The sequence below is a fragment of the Gekko japonicus genome, unplaced genomic scaffold (assembly GCF_001447785.1).
Source record: "Gekko japonicus isolate JY-2015 unplaced genomic scaffold, Gekko_japonicus_V1.1 scaffold1462, whole genome shotgun sequence".
In the NCBI taxonomy this organism is placed as follows: Eukaryota; Metazoa; Chordata; class Lepidosauria; order Squamata; family Gekkonidae; genus Gekko; species Gekko japonicus.
Window position 1 is genome coordinate 172,076 of NW_015169821.1, and position 25,303 is coordinate 197,378.

Genomic DNA, 25,303 nt, shown 5'->3' on the forward strand with positions numbered 1-25,303 from the left:
TATTATTATTATTATTATTATTATTATTATTATTATTATTATTATTATTATTATTATTATTATTATTATTATTATTATTATTATATAAGGCATCTTGTAGTCAAAACTTTCTTCCAAAGTTTGAAATGTAGGGCTGTCTGACCTGTCCATAGCTCACTGACATATGCACATTTATTTTAAACAGTCCACAGAGTGGCACTGCTGGGGAGACACTCAGAAGAACTGGTTTTTGCCCTTGCAATATGGAATGTTAAATAAACCTATTTAAGCTGTTGTGTAATAAGTTGTCTCCTTATGCACAGTACAGAACCCAGCTGTTTGCAGTGAGATGATCTTACAACATGTTCTTCTGGATAACAGAAAGCACATTGGATTGTCTATGAGCATCGCAATGGGGTTTACAGTGAAAAATTACAGAGTGGTAGCTATGTTGGGCCATTGTAGCAAACACAAAAGGAATGTTGTGGCACCTGAAAGGTTAAAACAGGTTGCTGTGGGATAAGCTTCCATGGACTAAAGTCTCCATACACAAAAAAGCATGTCTCAGTTTGCAGGGGTGTGTGTGTGTGTGTGTATCAATTACATCACATTGTCAAAGAGCTTCATAGAACTCATGATGTTTTCGTCCTGGAACGAAGAAGATGGCAAATTAGAGTCTTGTGCATGAGGGAAATTAGAAGGGTTGAACGTGGTTGAAGAGAGGATGCTTCAGAGTTGCCTTTGTCATGGATGAGAGCAAAAGGGACTGATAAAGGTTTTGTTGCTGACCATTAAAGCCCTAAACAGTCAGGGACCAGCATACCTTTGGGACCACCTTTCCTGGTATGTCCCCCGGAAGAGTGCTACACTCAAGCGATCAAAATCTGCTGGTGGTTCCCAGCCCAAAGAGCGTCCAGCTGTCCTCTATCAGAGCCAGGTGGAACTCTCTTCTAGGAGAGACCAGGGCCCTGTGGGACCTGGTAGTTCTGCAGGGCCTGCAAAACAGAGTTGTTCCGCCAGGCTTATGGTTGGGGGCAGCAACAGTCCCAGAGAGTACTCCAGACACAGAGAGTACTCCATCTTTCTGTGTTATACCTCTGAGGATGCCAGTCACAGCTGCTGGCAAAACATCAGGTACTACAATGCCAAGACCACGGCCATACAGCCCGGAAAATCTACAACTAATGAACTCCGGCCGTGAAAGCCTTCGACAACACAGTCTCCTTTTTGATAGGTGTCATCTAGGATTGGCCTCCCCTTCTTTCTCCTCTCCCCCCTCACTTCCCCCCCTTTCCCTTCTTACAAGACGATTATTTATTGCCCCTCCATATAAGTTTATGCCATCTTTTACTTTTATTGTATTTAACTGATAGAGTATTTAACAGTTTAAGACTGTTACATTACATAAATCATTGTTTCATAAATTATTACAGTTTTAGACTCCATGTTTAATAAATTACTGCTCTGAGCAGGTTTCTGGGAAGGTGAGATTTATTTAATTTGATTTTTATCCTGCCCTCCCGCCGAAGCGGCTCAGGGCGGCTTACAACAATAAAAACAATAAAACAATACCTCTAAAACAATATACAATACATTAAAATCACAATTTACCCGCATTATAACATACACAAGACGGCAACTATAAAATGCTGACATACTCAATCTGGGTTGTTGAATGCTTGGCGGAATAACTCCGTCTTCACCGCTCTCCGGAACTGGCGGAGATCCCGGAGGGCACGGATCTCCTGGGGGAGCTGGTTCCATAATATTGGATACACTCACACACACACACACACCACATACCTCTCTCTCTAGGTATAGGTATAGATAACAAAATTGTTAACTGTGTCATAAAATGACAAGAGGAGCTGTGTCTTAGTGGTAGATCATCTGCTTGGCATGCAGGTCACCATCTCAGGTTCAATCTCCAGACCAAGTAAGAGGTGATGTGAAAGACCTCTGCCTGAGACCCTGGAGAGCAGCTGCAAATACTGACTTTGATGGGGCCAAGGGTCTGATTCAGTATAAGGCAGCTACGTGTGTTCATATGTTTGCAATATTTCTGTAACTAAGCCTTGCATATAAATGTCACAGACTATATTGCTTGCACTGTGTTACCCCAGTATTTTCAGTCCTAGTACATTAACAATCAGTGTATACATATAGCTGCTAACTGAGGATAACTTACCTGATTGTGTCCACAAATGTTTATGTGACAATACTTGTGGTAATCTTTAAGACACTACAGGACTCCTATCTGTTTTTACAGCAAAACATCATTCTACTAAGAAGCCTGGAATGGGGCACAAACTCTTTCCTTCACACTGCAAAGGTTCAGGGCATAGCAAAAGTGATGTGGCCAATGCTTAGGCTATTTTCATGAAAGATGTTAAGAAAGAAAGCTGCTTTGTTAGGAAGTCTTCACTTGCAAATGTGGATAAGTGCAAACAAGTGGCAAAATATGGGTGTCTAATATATATAAAGGACTACAAGATGCACTTTCAAATAAACAGAAGTTTATTGGACTGTTAAATGGTTATGATACTTTCACTCAATATGTAGACATTTCTCGAAAACCCAGTAACATGCTTTAAAACCATATACAGTGTACACTGTATGATTTTTTTTCCAAGTCTCAAAAACTTAGAAAGTCTTACAATTTCTACAAGCTATAGACCAAAATGTAACCAGTTGTAGCTACGATTGTGAAAAAAGCCCCTCCCTCCCACAAACAGAAATGTAAAAAAAGGCCGAAGTTGTATCAAAAGATTTAAAAAAACACATTTTAAAAAAACTATGGAAAATATTTTAATTTGTATTCAGTCATTAAAGCGTACATAAAAAACATTCTAAATAAGTAGGAACTGTTCAATAATATGTGTTAAAGTAATAGAAACTGGTAGTACATTGGAAGGGAGATAGCACTGCTTTACAAAATACTGTGGATTGGACCCAATCACTTCCTTCTACTCAGTGAGGCACCAGAGTAATGTGATCGCCCATCCTCCTGGACACTTGGCATCTGATAGCCTTCTCTTGGCCTTGTGCATGGTAGTCATGCTTTCTGTTTTGAGTCTGTTCTGAATTCTTTTTAGTGAAATGAAAAACAAGCTTATATTATGGTTTACTGCTCTATGAAGTAATGCTGAGAATCAGGGTTACTTGGACTTTTTGATAGAGAACTTTTTTGGGGACAGAATGTGGATGGGAATGAACTCTACTTGAATTATGCCTATAAAATGCTGACATTCCAATAAATACATTTTAGAAAGAAAAAAAAGAGTAAAATAGACAGTACAACCCCTCATACAGTAGATGGAAGTAATCAGATTCAACCTTATGGCGATAATCCACAAGCCGTTCACATTTCTTGACATAATGGTCTCAAACACTGTCCAGAAACGTTTAGAAGTTAACACTATGAAGAACAAAATAAAATTAAGGCATATGCAATATTGTTTAGATTTCTTTTTACCTCAGCACAGTGTTCTGCTTTTCTGGAGGCCAAATTTTTGGCAAAACACTTTAATTGCTACTGGAGCCCAAACTTTAAATCATGTTCTTTGTAGTAAGTATTCAAACAGTGGAATTTTTTTTGAAAATATATAGATTTTAAATGCCTTGTTGCATTACAGCAGCTAGTACACTTGAACTTTATAGTGGAGAAGCCTTTTTAATAGAAATGAAAAACTTCAAGATGCATTTTCTTGATAACGCAGAAGTGTCTGTCACATTATCAGTAACGTAAAATTTAAATGCTATGAAAAGCCATGTGCGAATATGCCAATGAAATATTCCACAAGACCTTAAGAGTACTCTAGATATGCATGCCTTAAATGTTTTGGCAGAATTTAGAAAAGGTTGTCAGTAGTGTAAGAAAGGGAGTATATTTTAACATAGTCCCTGGGATTCCCTTTTGGCAGGGTCACGATCGAGTACCCGCATGTTACGAACCCCATTTTGTCTTTTGCAGATGCCACCTATTACATTAACAATCCATTTTCCCTTCTCATACATTAGAATAGGGGCTAGACTCAGCATTTGAGCAAGAGCTGGAGCTGATTAAAAGGTCACTTTCAGACAGTAGCACCACTTTCTCTTCCTGAGCGCAATCCAGCTCCCTTTTGTGTAACTGGCTCAAAAGGCAAGATATCGCTGTACATTTAAAGAAGAAGTTGAATTTCAGAGAATGGAAAATCTACATCTATTTCCAAGAAACATCTAATATTAAATCATGAAAAGAGAGCTACAATTCACAGAAAACCAGTAGGCCCAGCACCCACAACAATTGAATGAAGGTAGCATTAACTAGAATGGACTCACTTTGTTCTGTGTATATTATGACCAAAGTGTACATGAACAGAGGAATACAATTCCCAAATGTTTTCAGGGTGCATGCACACTAATCCCCCTCCTTAAAAGCACAACAGCTAAATTTTATTATATTAATCTGGTAAGAAACCAGGTGTCACCAGCTCTGAGCTCAGTGAACCGGGCTTCCCTAATACCCTGATTGCCTAAATGTATCCAGCTCTTAATGGTAAGCTTCTTAAGCAGCACTGCTGCTTTCAGTTCTGGAACACTCCAAAATAAGCTCTGTACAGCTTCTAGCTCCAATAAGCTCACCAAGCCCTGAAAAAGCTACTATCGGGGGTGGGGGGTGGACGGACCAGGGAAGATATTACAGAACAAAGGACATGCAACAGGACCAACAATAACTTCTACTGAGTTCAAGCCTTCTGTTCATGGACAGGCACAGGCAAGGACTCTTTAATCCCCCTGAAAGCATGCATTCCCTTCTCTTTCACCAGCAGATGGCTGCCATTCCCAAGTATTAAGGAAATATTAAATTAAAGTAGTTAATATATTATGTAGCAATCAAAGTGTGGTGTCATTGCACAGGCAGGCTGCACCAACGCATTCATCACACCTTTCTAACTTTCAAGTCACTTAATTGTTAAAAGGAAAGGAACATTGATAGTAAGGGCGCAATGTGCCTGTGCCATATTACCATGCTTTAACTCTTTCCATAAGAGACTGGAATAGGATAGGCAACATATCACAGCTACCCTGTTTGCAGAAAGCTATTATTTAAATGACTGCCAGCCATTTGTTTAATTAGAAACAGTGGCATGTGTTAGCTTTAAAAATGAAGTGGTGACATCCAACTTGTTAACATGTAATGTTAACAGCTGACGCATGCTTGCATATGGTTTCAGAGAGCAGCCGTTTCGGTCTGCGATACAGCAGGTGGATTTGAGTCCAGTAGGACCTTAGAGGCCAATAAGAGTTTCAGGGTATAAGCCTGTCAAAGCTCATGCCCCGAATCTCTTGTTGGTCTCTATCATCCTACTGGACTCAAACCTAACTATGCTTACACATGAAACACTGATTAAAGCGGCTTTATGTGAGCCAACGTTTATAAGTTTCTTCTTCAGGATTAAAAAGTAAAAAGTTATTTTAAAAAGTTAGCTCTCATCCAAAAGGAGGGCATCCAAAGGCATGGCATCCCAAGTTAATAATAAGCTAGAAAGGCAGCATCTTGATTTTCAACACCAGTCAAAGACCTGAAATATGACTGGAAAATGCTCTCATTGTAATCTCTACTTGTAATTGCACTTTAAAGTTACAAGTTATTACCATAAAAAAAACAAGTTTAGAGGGGCAATCTGGCATCAAAAGACAAAATCTGGCATCTAAAGAAAAATATCCCAAACAGCTGGAAATAACATTTGATATTCCCTAAATATTTTCCAGGACACAGCTACTTTTACAACGTCCACTGTCACCAGATTTTGCAAGTCCCGCATTTCAGTTTCTTGGGGTCAGAGATCCGGATAGGATGTAGCATGTATTCATTTAACTATTCCAAAATGGCAGATTCCTCAGACATATTAGGGCAAGCTCAGATAAAAAGGGGGGGGGATCTAACTTTGTTGTTCCCTGGTCCCATTATGAATATTTTACTTGATGCAATTCCTCCCAGAGTAGCCCACAGTAACTGCTCATTAATTGCACCATCATTTACAGTGTCTAGCATCTTAAATTCCACATTCCATCACCCAGTGATTTATAAAGGTGCCTTTCATTATCATAAATTAAATATTTCTATAACCATAAATCTTTCTCTTTCACAATCCATATTTCCAATAATTTATGATAAGTATCTAATACAGGAAAAGAAACCCTTGAGCCGATGCAATTTCTACCTGCACCAACAAAACTATCCCTAATCAAGTTGTTCCACTTTCTAATTCTATACAAAGCTGTTTTTCATTTGTGACAAAATCAGTCACTGCAAGAAGGTTCAGAAGCCTCTGAGCAAGCAGACATTCTGCATCACACAGGAGGGACACCAAATGTTTGCACAATGGACACTCCATCATTTAAACGCTTTTACTTACGCTGGGATGGGTAACACTATTTGTACTTTCTAGTTCCATACTGAGGTGTTGCTTTTGACTAGTATTCCTTCAAACTCTTAGATCACATAAAGAAAGGTTTTAAAATCCGGGCCGAAGACATCCAGTTTCTTCTGAGAGGAAGCAATACCCTGCAGTAGTGTTAGGGTAGCCAATAAACAAGATGTATTTTTTCCATACCCGAAACCACAAAGAGATGAAATTTCACACTAAGAATTCTCTGGCAGGGCAGCAGAGAGGAGCCAGAAGAGTCCATAGGTAGAGGAGGACACACACCCAACATGAAGCCATCTTAATCCAGAATATGGACCATGTTCCAGCAAAGAATTTCTCAATTGCAGCACTTTCATAACTATAAAAGGTGAAAATAAATTCAGATTAGTGAATGTGCATGGCATTAGAATCTGGTATCCAGAGGTAGACTGCCTCTGAACATAGAAGCCCCATTAGGTTCATAGCTACTTAAAGTTAAAAGAACTGTTTTCCATTCATTTGAATTTGTTGTATCCTTTCTAAAAGCCTCTTCAACTATTGGGCATCACCATGTCCTGTGGCAGTAAATAAGTTACCTATGCATTGTGCAGAATGATTTTTTTGGTCTATTCTGAATCAATTCATTAAATGGCTTTTCCCATGACCACTAAGTTTATTCAGGGACCTTGGGTGAGGAGCCTCCCGATAGTTCAAGCATATAAAGTCGAGCAGATAATCTATTTCTATGAGAGTGCTACCAAGCACACTAGTCCACAAAAGGTTGGTAAAGCAGGACTTCCTTTGACAGAAGTCATGCTGATTCATCCTAGCAAGTCTTGTTCTTCTATGCCTTTCATCATACTTGCTATTCATTTAGCTGGGACCAAACGTTAGACTGCCAGGTGTTTTATTTTCTTAGCATATAGGTTTGGAAAGTAGCCAATAGGGATGGGCACAAACCAGCTTGTGCCAAAAGTTGGGCTGAACTTGGCTAGTTCAGAGCTCAGGAACCGATGTTCGGAGAAGGCACATTCCCCAAACATTTACTGGACTTTTGGCCAGTTCAGCAGTTTGGTTTTGCTCCCCCCCCCCCCCCCCAAAGTGGCAGGGAGCAAAACCAAAGGATAAAATGGCTGCTATCTCAGCTATTAGGCTTATATGGCTGGCAGCTATTTAACCCTTCTGTTTTGCCCCTCCCTCTTCAAAGTGGGAGGGAGCAAAACAAAAGAGTTAAATGTCTGGCGATGGCTAGGAAAAACGGAGAAGGGAAGTCCTTTGCCAGGTGACTTCGCCATTTTCCTGGTCACAGCTCACCACGACTGGGAGAAAGGGGGAATCAAACTTGCTGGACCAGTTGGGTTTGTGTGGGGCCTGCTTGGTTTGGGGGCCAACCCAAACTGAACTGCCTTTTTTAAGGTTCATGCCCATTCCTAGTAGCCAATACAAGGAGGCTGATTGTAATGACAAGATGTATGCTTTTGTTAGAAGTACAGCAATTTCACTTTCAACTACTTGGAAAAAATGCCCTTTTGTCCAATGAGTTGTTAATTTGAAATCTGACACTTGCTTCCGAAGTGTTGCTTTTTGTCATTTCTGTGACATAACTCTTGAATCACACACTCCTCCCCTAAACAATGGTTTTAAAGAGGACATGCAAATGTATCAGCACATTGTTCTGATGTAAGCCTAGCATCTTAAGTGTCATCATCCAATTCAAATTAAGGCAACTAGCCAAAAGTGGAGATTATTATTGTGTTTTTAATTGTAAACTGCCTCAAACACAACTCTGAAGAGATTGCATATAAATATTTTAAATATATAAATAATCAGGGTTTAATGTCTTTAATCTATAGTACATTCTATCAAGGGTTCAAACTGCTGCACATATTATCTGAGCAATCTTTACTGTATATCAGAATCATTACCCCCATGCTGCATAGCTGAGAAAACACTGGTAGATTTTCTAATACTTCACCGGATCAAAAGGTTTGCCCTTGTGGACTGTAGGTGCCTGAAACTTTAACACATTTATTTTTCTCATGCAAACTTTATACTGCAGACGAAGAACTTATTTAATGTTCTGTACTCTACTTCTCGTAACATTTCCTGTTCATTCCCATGACTATCACTTTCTCAGTCTTTTATCTAGAAGTGACAGACTTGCCACTTTGGCTGTTGCCAAATGTATTTCAGCAGCATGTAAAGTCTCAACTAATCTGATTAGTTGCAATTTGCAGTAATCACCAGGCAGGTCCACCCTATTAATGGTACTACTGGGTTGCAGCCTTTGGGTAACAGTCCAATTTAGGTTATATTTAGAATTTGTATGATCAGGTTGCTTTATTTTATGTTTTAAGTATTTTACTGTTTTTACTCTAAAAGCCCATGTGCTAAACGGAGTTCTCGGAATAAAATGAAGAAAACACTGGGTTTCCTAAGGCCATTAGGTGAGGGTTTGTGGCTCAGATGACATTAACTAGGAATGTGCCAGCTCATAGTAAGCCACTATGACTGCACAATTCAGTGCTAAGAATCATAGTTTGGAGAAGGAGACTTACTGGAACCAATGGGTGACAGTCATCATCACATAGAGAGAAGCCAGGAAGAAAACAAAGTGGAAATAGGCATAGCTGTACACGGTGCCCTTCTTTTCGTCATAAACGACTCTTTGGCCACCTCTTTTACCAACATGCTCCTCCACATCAGCTGCAGAAACCAAGCACAAAGGAAAACGTTAGGAAAAGCCTCCAGCCTAAATAGTCACTTCAAACCAAGTCAGCCATCTGAACGCAAACTCTGGAGGAAAAAAAAATACTGCTCTTCAAGGCTTTCAGTAATCATGTGGTGTAATTCAAGGGAAGCAGCCTCAAATTAGATGGGTGTTCCTACAGAACAGATGCAAAGATGCGCCGACCTGCTCATGCTGGCAAATAAGAATGAAAATCACAGATGCTGTCTAGGGAAATCTATCCTTTAATTTTAAAGATTTTAATATTTCATTTCCCTGAATGCAAAGAGAAAAACCTCAAGGCTGCACTGTGTAAAGTATGTGCTGCTCAAACACATGCATTATGGCACCATAGAGGTAACCAGCAGCTGCAGTTGTAGCTCAGTTTCATCTCCAGGGCCAAAGGGGAAAAGATCTCCTTGAGTACAAACAAAACAATTCAAGCTTCAGGTGCTACACAGAAGGGGCAAGGCGGCTACAAAAAATAATAGCTGCAGCTCCCAAAAACTTGGGGAAGAGGGCTTCAGTCATTACCGTCCTCACACCTATTCCCTCCTACCTGGCATTTGCAGTGCTGAACGATGCTATAAGAACATATGAAAAACCCTGCTGGATCAGACCAGTGATCCATCCAGTCCAGCATCCTGTCTCACAAAGTGGCCAACCAGTTCTTCTGTAGGGACAACAAGGCATAGGAGCCAAGGCCTTCCCCGGATGTTGCCTCCTGGCTCTGGGATTCAGAGGTTTAGTGCCAAAGAGAAACTGTACTACTCCACTAGTCAAACAGAGTCCTGCAAACGTCTTCACTGGCAACCATTCTGGTTGCTCCCTGTACTGTATATTGTTGTGGATTTCTACTGTAAGCTATTTTAGGATGCCAATTTGCCTGAGGTAGGAATAAAATAAATAAATGCATGCATACAAAAGAAGTGTGTGTGGCCAGGTGGCAGGCAAACAGAAACTGAAGAGTTGGGTAAGCTGCATCAAGGAGCAGGGGTTCAGTGGCAAATTAAACATTTACTGGGTGGGGTTTAGAAAGGATTAGCAACAAGGTCCAAACACGGCTGGTGGAGATGAGATGAGGAAGCCACCCTGACTTAAAGACTAATTAAATGTTATCCTTCTTTCAGATTTATTCTCTGGGTAGGCTACTGGACTTCCCATCCATCCACGTGGCTCTTGCCACCACCATGAAGCCTTCCCTTGCCAACCGGGTGGGTGAACCATTTCAGGGCCTTCCTCTGATTGCTCCTCCTCCAACCTCGCTGGGCTCAGGGCTGCTTCATATGCTACTGCTCAGTCTTCTCTTCACACAAACACGTGCAAAAGATGTAACAAATAGCAGAAATAGAGTATGAATGCAACTTTTGTCAGCAACAAACCCATGACTGGCAGCCCAGATAAGAGCCAACACTGCTCAGCAACCTTAGACTGAGAACCTGAAATTCATGTTAAAGATATATTTCAGTATCCAAATAATTAAAAGTCACGCTTTCCTCATTATGGGGTGCTCAGACAGTGAAAGGGGGGGGGGGTAGAGTTCTAATGCAATCAAGAAGAGTATTAAACACACATACACATGCAACACACAGCAGGAAAAAAATAAGACATAAACCATTTTCCATCCAGATATGTCTTCCCTGATTTTCTTAAACTAAGCCTGTAATTTAACAACCTTGTGTTTATCCTTTCACGTTGAATGCCCTTCTTTCTCGTGCAATTGAATACATTTTTCTATACATGAAACAGCAAATCTCTTCCCCCCCCAACAAAACAGCTGTGCATAGATGGAAAATGGGACAATGTATCCAAAAAATTAAAATATAATATGTGTGTGTCTTTGGTTTTGAGAACATTTTATTTGCATTTAAGAAATCTAAAAATGCTTCAGTGTACTTCGGAGTTTACACAACACGCATTCTAGGATTAACAAGGCAAAGACGCTCATTTGCCTCCTGCTTTGGTTTTGCTTGTGGGCTAGAGGGACAGCCTTTCAAACACAGATTTAGTAGCTGCCTTCTAGCCGCAGAAAGCTTTCAGAGCAATCCAGGACAGAAGTAACAAAGCTCCACTTCCTGAGCAATTTTCCTCAATCAAAGAGAATAACTGGATCCCCCTAACACCACTGATGGCCAGCGACACATTCCATCACGTTTTGCATCCAACCCATGAAAGGCAGCAAGGATGGGAGCTTCCTTGTAGGATCAGGTGTCTCTTGCCATACAGGCAGAATTGGGTCGTGGGCAGGGATCAGAGCTCATTCCCAGCAGGACATTCCACTCTTTGATGCCATTCATTTGCTCCTAGCCGCAAGGAGCTCCCAGCCACATGGAGCATGCAGATGACAGCCACAAAATTGCAAGGAGGAGCCATAACTAAATTTAGTTGTGCTTGCCTCAAAAGCCATCTGTTTTAGGTCTGTACCACAGAGATGCCTGTGGTCCTCAGGTTAGATGCAGGGCTGTATGTAATTTACCACTGCGTGTCATTTGCGTGAATGCTAAACCACAACTTACAGGGGCCTACTCTACATTTTATGATTTCTTCTATTTCTGGAGTTATTTGTGCCCAAAGCTAAATTTAAGCTTGCTTTTGGCATTAAAAAAAACACCACCCTGACAGAATTAGCACAAGCTGTGGCTTGGTGTTCATGCAGATAACAAAGCCAGTATGGCAGATAAAGTGCTGGACTTTGACTGGAGAAATCCAGGTTCAAATCTCCATTTAACCACGAATTTTACCAATGGTGCAGTCCTAAATAGTTTTACACCCTTTGAAGTCTGTTAAAGTAAATGGCCTTAGAAGGATGTGACTCAGTTTAGGATTGCATATACAGGAATGTGAGCTAGTCTCTATTTCTCATTCTATCACAGGGTTATTATTTATTACATTGTTCATCCAGCTCATCCTTTAAGGCAGGGGTTCTCGAAGTGGGTGGTACCACCCCCGGGGGATGGATTACCTGGGGGGGGGGTGCCATGAGGCAAGGGGGCTGCAGGGGGATGCTGGAGGTGGGCCTCTTTGACTTATTGTGATTGACCAGGCTAGTGCTTATTATGATTGACCAGGCTAGTGCTGAAATCTGGTAGAAACTGTTGGAATTTTTAGTAAATATGGCACCAGAACTCTACTCAGACTAGTATACCACGTTTTGAGAAACTGTTGTCATCGCATGTGTTTTTGTTGCTGTGGTTTTCCAAGTTTTTACTGGTAAGTCCTTAACAGAATAGTATTGAGTGTGGTCTTTATTTTCCTGTGTTCTTGGTTACTGAATCTGTTGATTGTGAAATGTGCTTTTTTAGCTATATAAGTGGCTTTTTTTAATTGCAGCCCACCCAATATTAACATTTCTAGGGTAAATAAGGATTTAAAATATCTGTGTAACTGTTTTCAAAAAGGAAAAAATGGATTTTTTAAAGGGAAATGTCAGGATTAGAAGGAAAAATGTGAGTAAATAAATATAAAGACCGAGGGAAAAACGAATAAATGTGTAATTAATTGTTATAGTTTTGAATGTTACTGTTGTCTTCCTTAGTGAGTTGTGCAAACCAAGATTCCTTTTCTAGCATAGGCTAGGCGGCACTGGGGATGAGTTTATGGAACCAAGGGGTAAGTTGCCTGAAAAAGTTTGGGAATCCCTGCTCTAAGGAGAGCACAATGATGTATGTAGTTCTGCACACCTCCATTTTATCCTCAGAACAGTCCTGTGAAATAGATTAGGGTATAACTGGCCTGGTAAGTTTTTCCATGGTGAGCAGGGGATTTGAACCCAAGTCTCCACAGGCCTAGACGGAGTTCCCCAACATGTAGGCACCACAGTGACAGCAGACATATTTCCTCATGCCTGCCGAGCATTTTTAGAAAGTAGATTGGGCTTTTACCCAGCAGGACTTTTTCCTTTGGTAGCAGCTGCCACCGCAGAACAAGCAGCTTCACTGCGTAACTGAAGATAAGCTAGGTCGATGCAAGAAAGTGTTTTTAAATAATATGTTCATATTGAAACACAACCTGTTAACAGAGCTTCTGCCTGAAATGTTTGAAAATTACCGTCAGAGTTAGGCATGACTTAATTCCCTGAGATTTTTTGGTTGGCTCCGCCTCTTGTGGCAGCCATTTTGTGGCCATGTCCACCATCCAGTGTCAGCAGTCCAAAGCTGCCCACAAGCTCAAAAGGTTTGGAACCCCTGCTCTAGCCACTACACGTGGTTACTGTGAGGATAAAATGAAAGGAGAGGGGGGCCCTGAGCGCCTTACAGGAAGGACAGGATAGAAACTATACATGCCAATAAAGGTGACTGGACTGGCCTGGATAGAAAGTAGGCACAGAATCAAGGGATTTGCTGTTGACACAAACATTAATTCTATCAAAGCATAATTCTAGCCCATACACCTAGAGTTGAGATTTTGGAAATGTATGCCTGGATAACTCAGATCTATTCCACTAGCAGGTGGATTTTCCTCTGATGCAAGAGGCTTTCTGAATACCTTATTGCTGGGATAAGCTCGTTTCTCTGGAAGAAAGCACCCCTGCTAGCCAAACAGATCTGTGGGATCCCACTCACTCATTTTTAGTTTTCATGTATTAGACATGCCTTCCTGTTCTAAAGCCTTGACCAACTGGAAGAACAAATATCAACAGCACCACAGTTTTTCCTTCTAACCTTCACACTGATAAGTACTTCTACACAAACTGGAGTTCCCAGCACTACAGGCTGCCTATTCTAAAAAATGCCAATATGAATACATATCAAGTCAATGAAGAAATCAAGTCTTACTTTCTTCATCTGGAGAACAGCAGAAGCAGCAGCGTGCTACCTACAAAACAAACACAGGGGGAAAAAATCAAGATGGGTAGCCGTGTTAGTCTGCCTGTAGTAGTAGAAAAGAGTAGGAGTCCAGTAGCACCTTAAAGACTAACAAAATTTAACATAAGAACACAAGAGAAGCCAATGTTGGATCAGGCCAATGGCCCATCCAGTCCAACACTCTGTCACACAGTAGCCAAAAATACCAGGTGCCATCAGGAGGTCCACCAATAGGGCCAGGACACTAGAAGCCCTCCCACTGTTGCCCCCCCCCCAAACCATCAAGAATACAGTGCATCACTTGCCCCAGACCAAGAGTTCCTATCTATACCTTGTGGCTAATAGCCACTGATGGACGTCTGCTCCATATGTTTATCTAATTCCCTCTTGAAGCTGTCCATGCTTGTAGCCACCGCCACCTTCTGTGGCAGTGAATTCCATGTGTTAATCACTCTTTGGGTGAAGAAGTACTTCCTTTTATCTGTTCTAACCTGACTGCTCAACAATTTCCTTGAGTGCCCATGAGTTCTTGTATTGTGAGACAGGGAGAAAAGTACTTCTTTCCCTCCCTGCTCTATCCCATTTGTGGTAGCGTATGAGCTTTCATGAATCATTGCTCACTTCTTCAGATACAGCTAGAAAAAGAAAGGAAGATTCATTTCCTACAGATCGAAGGAATACAATCCAGACCTACAACAATTGCAAAGTTTGAACAAAAATATAATTTTGAAGCATAAGGCGTGGAACCTTTTCTAAATGAAAAATTAATTCTCTTCTGGAGAGTAAGCTACACTTCAGCAGTAATTGCTGGAAAACAGATTTATAGACTAAAAGGTTTCACGTGTTACTGTATACGAAGCAAGTTAGAGAGATCTAATATTTTGGATGTCCCCTAAGCTTAAGGCAAGAAGTAAGCTGCCTAGAAACATTTATGTTAACATAAGACACAGATAGCGTCATGTTGCAGTTTTCTAGACAATCATTTACTACATGTTTTAATCCTTCACTGGAAACACATTTTTATGTGCTATTGTCCTATATTAATTTTTAAAAAATCTTTTAGGGTCATTATTTTTTGAACACAACTATACAGTCTGTCTTAAGTCTACCAGACATCAGTGGAGTTTGAACACACAAGCACCACCACCCTACTGTGTATTTCCTCTGTATTATTCAGGTCACATATACACCAATGCTTTCAACAAGCATTCTCTCTGTAAGTTAGCAAACCATTTTCTTTTAAGTTTTCTTTTTTAAAGGTTTACCTCCAAATCATCGTTTGAAAAATTCCACACGTCAACTTAAAAACACTTTTTCTCAGTCATCACATTATTAAAGTATACAATCACCAAGGAAAACTAACAAAGGCAAACTAGTTTCACCTAATTTTACTGAGCCAGGACTCATGATACCTTGCACCTTGAAGTTTAAATGTCTAACAACCAATCCATTTCCCCCCTTCCATCTGTATTACAATATCCAAAAAAGTACATCATATATTCTAATAGTCAGCCCAGCCACATCTGAGGGAGAAAAACAGCAATTAAGATGTACTTATCAGAGGTATAGGCTTGGAAATTTTTGAGAAAGGCAATTAGCAATGTTGGCATGTATGCAAACACTTCTCTTAATGTGAGTAACCATCTTTAGTCTACATGTAAGAAGGGCTCCCTGTTTAACAGATGCATCTAGAGAATTATGTTTACATTTCTAATCAGAAGACAAAAAGGCCCACTGTCAGGGGGAAGAATATGAAACACAGTGAGTTGCCAGCTGCAAGCCCTTTCTTTGTTTCCATGCAATGGCTCTTGTAGTGCTCTTTAAAAACAAATGATGTAAAACTAATTCTATTATGGTACACTTCAGTACAGCAGTTCCCAGCTCTCTCAGGCAATGAGGTCTGTCTTTCCACACAGAATCCATCTGTGTTGAGGCAGTAAAAGAAGTGTCAAAACATTAAAGAGTGTTTCCCAATTGTGAGCTAAATCACATGTCCAGCATTGCTGACTGTTGCTAGTTCAAATGAGGTGAGAAGTAATCAACCTAGGCTGTGGTCACACGGAGCATTAGCCACGCTACTGAGACGGATGATAGGCGGATTTTCTGGGCGCGATCACACCGCAACATCTGGGAAGCGTAGAGCTCCCGTGGGGAACCCGAGGCTTCCCGCCGAAGATGCGGGAAGTACCTCCGAGGTACTAGTTTCCAGAAACCGTGGGGCAAGGGTGGGCGTCTGATCGCGTTTCCGGTGGTAGTCTGTGGCATCCAGCGCCCGCCCATGTCCCGTCGCAAACAGGTCCCCCCCCAAGTCTCCACAGGATGCGCACAAGACCCAACGGCGCATGCGCACGAAGAGGAAAGCGAAAGTTCCGTTGCTCCGCAGAATTGCGCATGCCGGTGAGATCGCACCGTGCTGCTTCTTTGCCGCGCTGCAGGATCGTCATGCGATCGCCACCTCGCCCCTACCCACGGGACCTCGATGGGACCTGTGATCTGGCAGCCGTGCGTTATTTTGCTCCGGGCCAAACTGCCACGCTTTCCCCCCCGCATTTTACGGCCGTGTGACCGGGACCCTATTTGCCCTGCAGTGGAAAAACATCTGAGACACCAAGACAGTTCACTTATAATACTAAAACCACACTTTGGTGTGATACATATAAGCTTGCACATTCATTTGGGTTCACATGCTCCAGAGTTCCTCCTGTAGTTCCTGTTTTGCAAACCATTACTTGCTGTTACATCTGACATTCTTGCCCTTCAAAGCAAAATCAGAAATATGCTTCAAATCACAGCTTCCAATTAGGGACGGGCACAAACCGAACCACAAAGCAAAATTCATCATGAATTTTGCTTTGTTCGTGGTTTGGGAACAGGAGTTTGTGAAGGGTCTCCTGGTCATGAACCTCCACGAAATTTTCAGGCAGTCCCTTTAAACCCCTGTTTTCTGCTTCTTATGAAAACTGCAAAAACAGCTGAGTGGGGAGAAAGCACTCCCCACCACTCAGCTGTTTTTCGGACTGTCTTCTGCAGTCCCTTTAAAGGGACTGCAGACTCATGTGGGAAAAACAGTTGCAGGGGGGGGGAGCCTTCCTGTCCCACAGCTCTTTCAAGCTGTCTTCTGCAGTCCCTTTAAACTTTAAAAGGACCGCAGAAGACAGCCTAAAAAACACTATACCATTTTTGTGCGTTTGCAAATCATTCTATACATTTATTGCACATTGCTTCTCCACAGGGATTCCAGCGCAGAAATGCAGTTTTTAGGTAACAGCACTACAGCCTTGCTATAAAATTCCTTACTATAAAATTCATTTCCCTCCCATCTACTACCTGTGCCACTTCATCACTTAGTCCCCCCTCATCTCCATCCAGCACAGCCACCCAAAACCTCTCTTTTTACTCTGACCGTGAGATGTTGCTCCATAAACCCCAGTCTGGCTTTCTGTCCACTCCTGGATTATGCACTGTCTGCTGTCCTGCTCCCCTTATTTCTCCACTGTTTTCTTGCAACATATCCACCACTCTCAGCCATCTAAACGTCTCCTGCTCTCCTTAACAATTCTACCCTTCTTACCCTGCAGGCCCTCATACCTGGACCTATCTCTACCCACCACCTGGGGGAGTCCATCTCTCTTACTACCTCAGTCATAAATTCACATTTTCCTTTGGCACAAACCCCTTCAATCCCCCGTCCCTTCCTAATGAAACTAAGTCCAATCACCTATGCATAACTTTCCCTGCCTCTATCTTCCTTTCCACTTCGTTTCCCATGTCAATTTATTTTAGATTACAGCCTCCTCGGGGCAAGAACCTCTGTCTGTGTGCTCTATAAAGTGCCAAGAACACTGATGGTCATATATAAACAAACGACATCTGGCTATAAAAAGACTGCTATCTAGCAGTTACTAAAAGATTACCACAGAGGATAGAGTCCAGAAGGCCAACATTCCCACAGAAATATTGGGAAAGAACAAGAAAGTACTATGCTTTTGCATTTGGTTTCTTTCGAATGGTTTCTGCAGAGAATGCAAAATGAGAGTGGAAAAAATCTCCAGTACAGAATTTCCACAAGGAGGCTAATCTTGGCTGAAGCAGACAGACTCCAGTAACAAAGGAAAACATTAGCTCACTTCAGTTTCTGGTGTTGCATATATTCCTCGCAGTGCGTCAGAACTTGCACGTGTTGTAGAGGTCAAGCTACAAACAAACAGGAAAACAGAAATAAATCAAAGCGATGTAACCCTTTTGATGCTGTTAAGAGATGGCTTTTATAACCATCATTTTCAGCTGCCACCAGTCTGATTAAATTCAGTGGAATAAAAGAAGCCTTACATCTCATTCTGCAGAACTGCCCTGTTTGCACAGAACTGCATGGCAGAGTCACGCTAGTTCTACATTAATCCCTTCCCACACAGAGTTTACACCAGTTGTACTTAGTCCTGTATAAAATGTTTCCAACTGAAGGTGGCAGACACTTCCGCATTAAATACCTCTGCAAAAGCAATATTCTACAAACAACTCAACATGAATACTTAAGCTGCTTCAAACACTTGTAAATGGCTCCATGCAGAATTGTCTGGAACTATGCAGCCTCACACAGGAAGTAATCTCTCACTCAGTACAGGTGCCACAGTTGAAGATGTTGTTTTGTCTATTCAACTGCCTCCCTGGGGACGTTTTCCATGGAGAAAATTACAAATTAACAAAAGACCCTGCCCCTGACCTGGATAGCCCAGGCAAGCCTGATCTCGTCAGATCTCAGAAGCTAAGCAGGGCCGACGCTGACAAGTTCTTGGAAGGGTGACCTCTAAGGAATACCAGAGGCGGAATGCAGAGGCAGACAATAGCAAGCCACCTCTCTGAAAAATGTCCAAGCCCCCAGTGGGGGTTGCGAGAAGTCAACCATGATTTCCAGTCAAGCACACAAACACACACACACACACACACACACACAAAATAGCCTAAATATTGCCACCTTTCCTGAAAAGACTTGCTCAGTATTCAGTTATGAAGATTCCACAGCAACTTCGAGATAGCCAGGGCTTTTTTTGTAGAAAAAGCCCAGCAGGAACTCATTAGCATAATAGGCCACACCCAACAGTAGAAACTCATTAGCATATTAGGCCACACCCTGATAGCACATCATATTAGCCTATTAGGCCACACCCCATGTTACCAGAAGTGTGGTCATCCAGCCACACCCACCATTTGCTTCTTATTTTATTTACTTTGTTTGTTGTCAAAACCCAGGGCTTTTTTTGTAGCAGGAACTCCTTTGCATATTAGGCCACACACCCCTAATGTAGCCAATCCTAATGAGTTTCTGCCATTGGGTGTGGCCTATTATGCTAATGAGTTCCTGCTGGGCATGGCCAACGTGGGAGCCAGCCGGAACTCCGTTCCTGTGAGTTCCTGCCCCCAAATAGCTCTGGAGATAGCTTTCACCTACTTCCTCTCCTCCATGGGAGGGTAATAAAAACCCTTCCCTATAGTAAGGCAATTAAAACATACATGGAGCTGTGTTAGAGAAACAGTATTAGGAAGAGTAATGCTGGCCATGTAACACTTTGACTGAAGTTATTTCCATTAGGATATCAGCAGAAACAGCTCTTCTTATCTGACTGGAACTAAATTGTACCAACCCTATACTATATGTGCAAGTAGCCCCTTGGGATGGCCCCTAAACTTGAACGCACAGATGGAGGTTTCCCCTAACTTCTTGCTATTCATACAGTAGGTTTATAATTAATCCACTTGTCAGTTACTTAAAGGACATTACAAACACACTTTTAAACTATTTAACAAACATTTATGTTTGGAATGGTGTTAAATAAGACTCTCTCTTCCTGAGTAGTAGGCTGATGTGTTTTTGCTTTATAATTACATTCAGTGACTTGAACACCACACTGCAACCATAGCAGAGAAACCGGACTTAAGATATACATACCAAGAATATAAAATGCAACAGAACAGAAGGGCAGTTCCCAACCCAGTCACCAGATTTTCATCAGTTTGCAGCCCATGGTTAAATTCAGGTACACAGATTGTGATGTTGTTCTGATTCTCATCTAGGACTTTAAAAAAATCAATTCAAGATTAGCATGGCTGTTTTTGGAAATTGTGATTATGAGACTGGATCCTGCATAGATTTCAGTGGCAAAGTTCAACATCAAGGAGTGCTGCTGCTCTTTATTCTTTTATTGTTTACTTTACTGATTCATCCACAGACAGGAACCAATTTAAGGTCTCAAAAATCACACCCTTTTCTTCATTATGCCTTGCCATGATATTCGGCACTGAAACTCTTGGCATAAATGAAACAATACAGGACAGATCCGCGTCCTGAAATGGACTCTCAAGGAACATGCTGATAGGGAAGCAGACAGGAACCACATATTAAAAGTTACATCATTACGTTATGCGAGTATGCAGATACTTTATATATCTGTTACCCTTAGAGGTATTCTAATATTTCCCCAAACTGAGAACAACTGTAAAGATTTCCATACAACTTTAACATAAGGCCACTCTACTGCCAGAACACGTGTCCTAAGCCTCAGATACAAGCAGGTCAGATGAAAATTGAGAGATGGGCCTAAAAGGCAGAGAAGAACGCTAACAAAGTCAAGAGTAGTCAAGTTTCCAAGAAATGCCTGCTCAGTGGTGGTTGTGTCTCACTCTTCATCACTAACCCACAAATGCCTTTGGCAGGAAGCAGATGGGTAAACAGGCACTGCGCCAGGCTAAGTATCTTAGGCTGTGATCCAGCAAGTCCTTTGAGGCACAAATAAGAATAATGCATGCCAAGCTTTCTCATACAATCACCCTGCATTGCAAATTGTGTTTGAAGGCTCCCAAGTTTAAAACAAAACCAGCTTGCAATATTTCTAATGTGCTGATATTAAGAACGGCAAGGGAGTGAGGAGAAGTCAGAAACACTACTGGACACATAAAATTAGCTGTATGCATTTCTCAAGGAGCCACTTGTGGTGAATACACTTGTGATGGACAGGAGAAGATTCTACCCTCTTCCCAGCCCCCCATCAGCATGGGCCAATCAGATTCAAACAGGCTGAATGGAATGCTGAAGTGAGGGGCGGGAACCTGAGGGGAGTTTAATTGTCAGCAACCAACCAACAAACAAGCAAACAGGAGTTGGGTTTCGGAGGCAGAAGGGACAGGAGTTATCCTGGACTAGGCATTAAATCCACTACGAACTGTAGTGTACGATTTTTGACAGGAAGGGTTTAGGTGTCATTCCTCAATAAAAAGAGTAACTATAAAAGCAGTCTCTAGTTATTGTCTTTTAAGTCTGACATGCCGAAAGAACCCCTCAGCTCTGGTAACTGCGGCAGTTATCGGGCTAGACCAGGAAGGCATTACAGGTCACACTTACAAACTAAATAAACTTATGTGTTTAGTTATACATGTGCCTCCCATGTTGTCCTCAACCTATGTAGCCCGCTACATGTGCTGTAGGATCCAGAGAACAGGGAGCTTAATTTGTAGCTGATGTTCACTCTTGTACAGGGTAAAGGAATCCTGTGCGTGTTTAAAATAAGACACACTAATGAAAGGAATCCACTTTACCTCCAAAACCTAAAGTTAACAGTGGACCATGTATAAAATACAAAGGGAGAGGGTGTGGGTGATGAGGTGTGTCACAAACAACTCTCCAGCCTGAGGGACTTGTTACTGGCAAAGTGATACAATAAATACAAGAAATACAACATAGCAAGAGAAAGGCCTGGATCAGGGGTTGTGACAATCACCCTGCAGGTGATTTGAATAAAAATAACTTTGCAAGAATGAAGCTTAACTGGCTCTTTGCTCAAGCTAGTCTAACATACGCTACCCAGCTGGGCAAAGACTATAGGAACAGTTTTGCTAGCTAGTTTGCAGCCTGCCTGAGTGAAGAGGAGGGCAATCCTTGTGTTAATAATGAGACGCCAACAGAATACAAGTTTCTTCCTGCAGCATCAGGATCTAGAGAGATTATTTGGTGGATGCTTCCAAAGTAGACCTATGCTCATATTGGACCAATGCTGATTCCAAGCTTAGCTTTTAATTCTTGTTTACCTACATTGCCCTGAATTAACAATCAATGAACAATATTTATTATGGTCAAAGACCAGCAAAATAGAGATGTGTTAATAAAATGGTTCCAGGAAGATGTATATAAAGGTATAATAAAAATATTTAGAAAATATTTACAATAAAATTCATGGGGTCATACTCCCATCCACATACATGTCATGCCTGAAATTATTGTTAATGTAATTCAGTGGAGCTTACTTGTTTCTGGTGGCTTGCTCGATAGTGCTGAAAAGGTGAGATACATGACGTAGCAGCTGATAACGCTTGACTGCAATAAACCAGAATGCGGGTGATCTAGGATTTAAAAAGAAGACTCTTCAGAAAGTTTCTGAAGCCTGAAAACAATTCACATTCCCATTTATTAACATAATAAAGTTTTAGTCGAATTTTATTGCATTGTCTGTTTTATGTACTACTAGGAAAAAGGCCAGTTGTGGAAATAAATACAACGGCCTCTAGAAAGAGGCTCTGGGCGGGTGCCCCGGCCTTAGACACTCAGTGTCAATTTGCTGTGGCAAACTCAGCAGGGTATAATGACACTGAGTCCACCATTTTCTCAAGAGGAACTGATCTCTGCTACCTAAAGAACAGCTGTAATTTTGAGTTATCTCCAGCCCTCACCTGGAGATTGGCAACAATGGTTCCCCAGAAGGGAATAGTTGGTTTGGAGGGTGGAGTCTATGGCTTTGTACCTGTCCGAGGTCCCACGCCTCCTGAATAAGCCCTCTCCAGGCTCCATCCCTCACCTCTCCAGGAATTTCCCACCTGGAGTTGGCAACCCTATCTCCTTCCCAGCCAATCATCAACCTACCTTTATTTCCCCCTCACTCTTCAGCTTTCCACCCCCCACACACCTGCAGCCTCTCCCATGCTCTGAAGCCCTGACTGCTACGTCACATTGGTTGTCATACGGGGGCCACCTCAGCAGCATATAAGGATACAGAGCCCACCATTTTCTCCAGGGGAACTGATCTCTGCCATCTGGAAAGCAGTTGTAATTCTGAGTGATCTCCAGCCCTCACCTGGAGATTGGAGACATTTTACCTCAGAACAGCAAAACTGTTTAGAATGTTAGAGGCAAAAGCCAATCAAGTTGCATATGCAAACGACCTCTGTGTTCCGAGGCAGAGGCCAATGAGGCTGCATATGCTAATAACCTCTGTGTTCTGACTGGCTATGGGGGGGGAGAGGATTAGCAAAATGTTTAGAATGTTGGAGGCAGGACTCAGGCAAAGTAGCCAGTGGATAGGGAGACCCTCTGAAGGACAGATCAGAGAGCGAACTGATTTTGGAGCGTGTGGAATGTTCTAGAGAAGTGCCACCACCATTTGGCTTTTATTTATAAGGGAGATGCTGTTTTATTGCATTTTTAAACAACTTTGTAATCTGTCTTGAGTCTCAGCAAGATAAACTACAAAGTAAATAAATTGTAAGGATTTGATCTCTGTCCTCCCTGAAAGCTGTAAGTGGCTTCAATTTATCTTCCACTGATGACCTGAGCAGAAAGAGGGGAATAAGCCCTCACATTCCATCAACTCATTTCCGTCTCCAATTTGCTCCTCTCCCCTTTGTAATCAAAGTGTGCAAAATAAATCTTGACAGACATAAATTTCCAAAAGGGTCTCAGCAATGTTTTAACCTGAGAACCACACAGCTGCCTGGTGTGGATGGATTGTCAGAACAGACAGTGGGTGGAGCATTAAGCTATTCTGAGCATGGAGGGGACTGCTGCTTGGTTTTAGACTGAGATAGATGGGCAGGTTCTAAACATGCACAACATTCTACTAGGATGACCACACTGGGGATCAAGTTCAGCTAGAAGGCAGAATATATCCATTCCTTTGTGATACTGGCAAGAAAGTGCTTAGTAGAGCTCAACACAAACAATACCAAAGCAAAAAGCTTGCTTACGGTTTTGGACGCAGGGTGAGATGGCTACCATGGAAATAAGCAAGCACAGGCCACCATTGACGCCAAGCAGGATCTTATTAAAATCACAGCCGTTCACGCGTGTGTAAAAGACAGCCATCACAATCAGAGCTCCAACCGCGACAGAATACAATACGAGAGTGACAAGAGCTAGGGAGCCATACCAGAGCTTATTGTGCTTCGTGCCAGATGTCCTGTTTGGAAATAAAAGCCAGTTATACATTTACTGGAGAAAAAGTAAGCTACTGAATGATACCAGCTATTCGTCTTAGAATGCACTGAAGTGAGTTCATTTTAACATTGCCTAATTCTGGTGTTATTTCAGCATGTATACCTCATTCAGCACTCAAGGGACTGACACAAACAGCTAAAAACAATGACAAAACACAGCAATAATCACTGCAAACTAGAAGTTTGCTTTAAATAGATAAATCAATCATACAAATCAGAACAAGCCCAGCAAGAAAAAGAACAGTTTTACAGGCCCTCCAGAAGAAGGTTCCTTCTAATCCTCCTACAGCAACTTGTTCAACAGAACTGCTATCACCAACAAACAGGCACCTGTTTTTACCAACAATGCAAGTAACAGGTGGTTGGAAGATACTGCATAACTTGTCAAGAAAACTTGTCTTGTAACCAAGAATTCATAGATATTTCCAAAGATCCCACAACATTACTTAAATAAGTACTTATGGCACTTCAAGAGGCAAGGTACAAGACCAAAACACTGATATGGCCTAAAGGAATTCCAAGTAGGGAAGGACCTGTGGTTCAGTGGTAGAGCATCTGTTTGGCACATAGAAGGTCCCAGGTTCAATTGCCAGCATCTCCAGCTAAAAGGACCAGCTAGCAGAGTCATGTGAAAGACCTCTGCCTGAGACTCTGGAGAGCCACGGCCAATCTGAGTAAATACTAACCTTGATGGACCAATGGACTGATTCAGGATAGGGGAGTTTCATGAGTGTTCAAATGCAGCTGCTTAAGATTGCTACCATAGTTTTGCCCCAGTAAAATGAGTTTTGGCTTGGCAGAATTAAAAAAGACTGCAAATTTCTAGAGATGAGAACTGGTACAAACGTTACTAACTCCTGCAAGAGCCTTTGCACAAGATGTTAGAATTTCATTAGAATTGCATCCGCTTCTCTGACAATGATCGTGCAAATCCAAACCATATAGAACTACAGAAAGACTGATCAGGTCACTGCTGCACTATACATGTTTAACCGCTATACTCGCTTGAAAAGTAGCAGTCCATAAGCATCCTAAAACAATAATGTACACAAACCAGGCATCAAGGAACCAGCATGAATGAAGAGGAAAGAAGATATCTGAAAGACTGGTGCCAAAAATAATTTAAAACAACAATGGTATTT

The 25,303-nt window shown here is 41.7% G+C and overlaps 1 protein-coding gene across 1 annotated transcript in view; it reads right to left on the reverse strand.

Annotated features, from left to right (window-relative positions):
• Positions 1–2,507: 2,507 nt before the first annotated feature.
• Positions 2,508–25,303, reverse strand: part of SERINC5 (serine incorporator 5) — a 58,523-nt gene continuing 35,727 nt past the window's right edge. The window contains exons 6-12 of the mRNA XM_015417212.1: positions 23,913–24,124; positions 22,200–22,295; positions 19,852–19,978; positions 18,035–18,101; positions 13,878–13,917; positions 8,933–9,080; positions 2,508–6,753 (exon numbers count right to left, since the gene is read on the reverse strand). Coding sequence (XP_015272698.1) covers positions 6,606–6,753; positions 8,933–9,080; positions 13,878–13,917; positions 18,035–18,101; positions 19,852–19,978; positions 22,200–22,295; positions 23,913–24,124 — 838 coding nt within the window. The 3' untranslated portion in view covers positions 2,508–6,605. The remainder of the gene's footprint in view (positions 6,754–8,932; positions 9,081–13,877; positions 13,918–18,034; positions 18,102–19,851; positions 19,979–22,199; positions 22,296–23,912; positions 24,125–25,303) is intronic.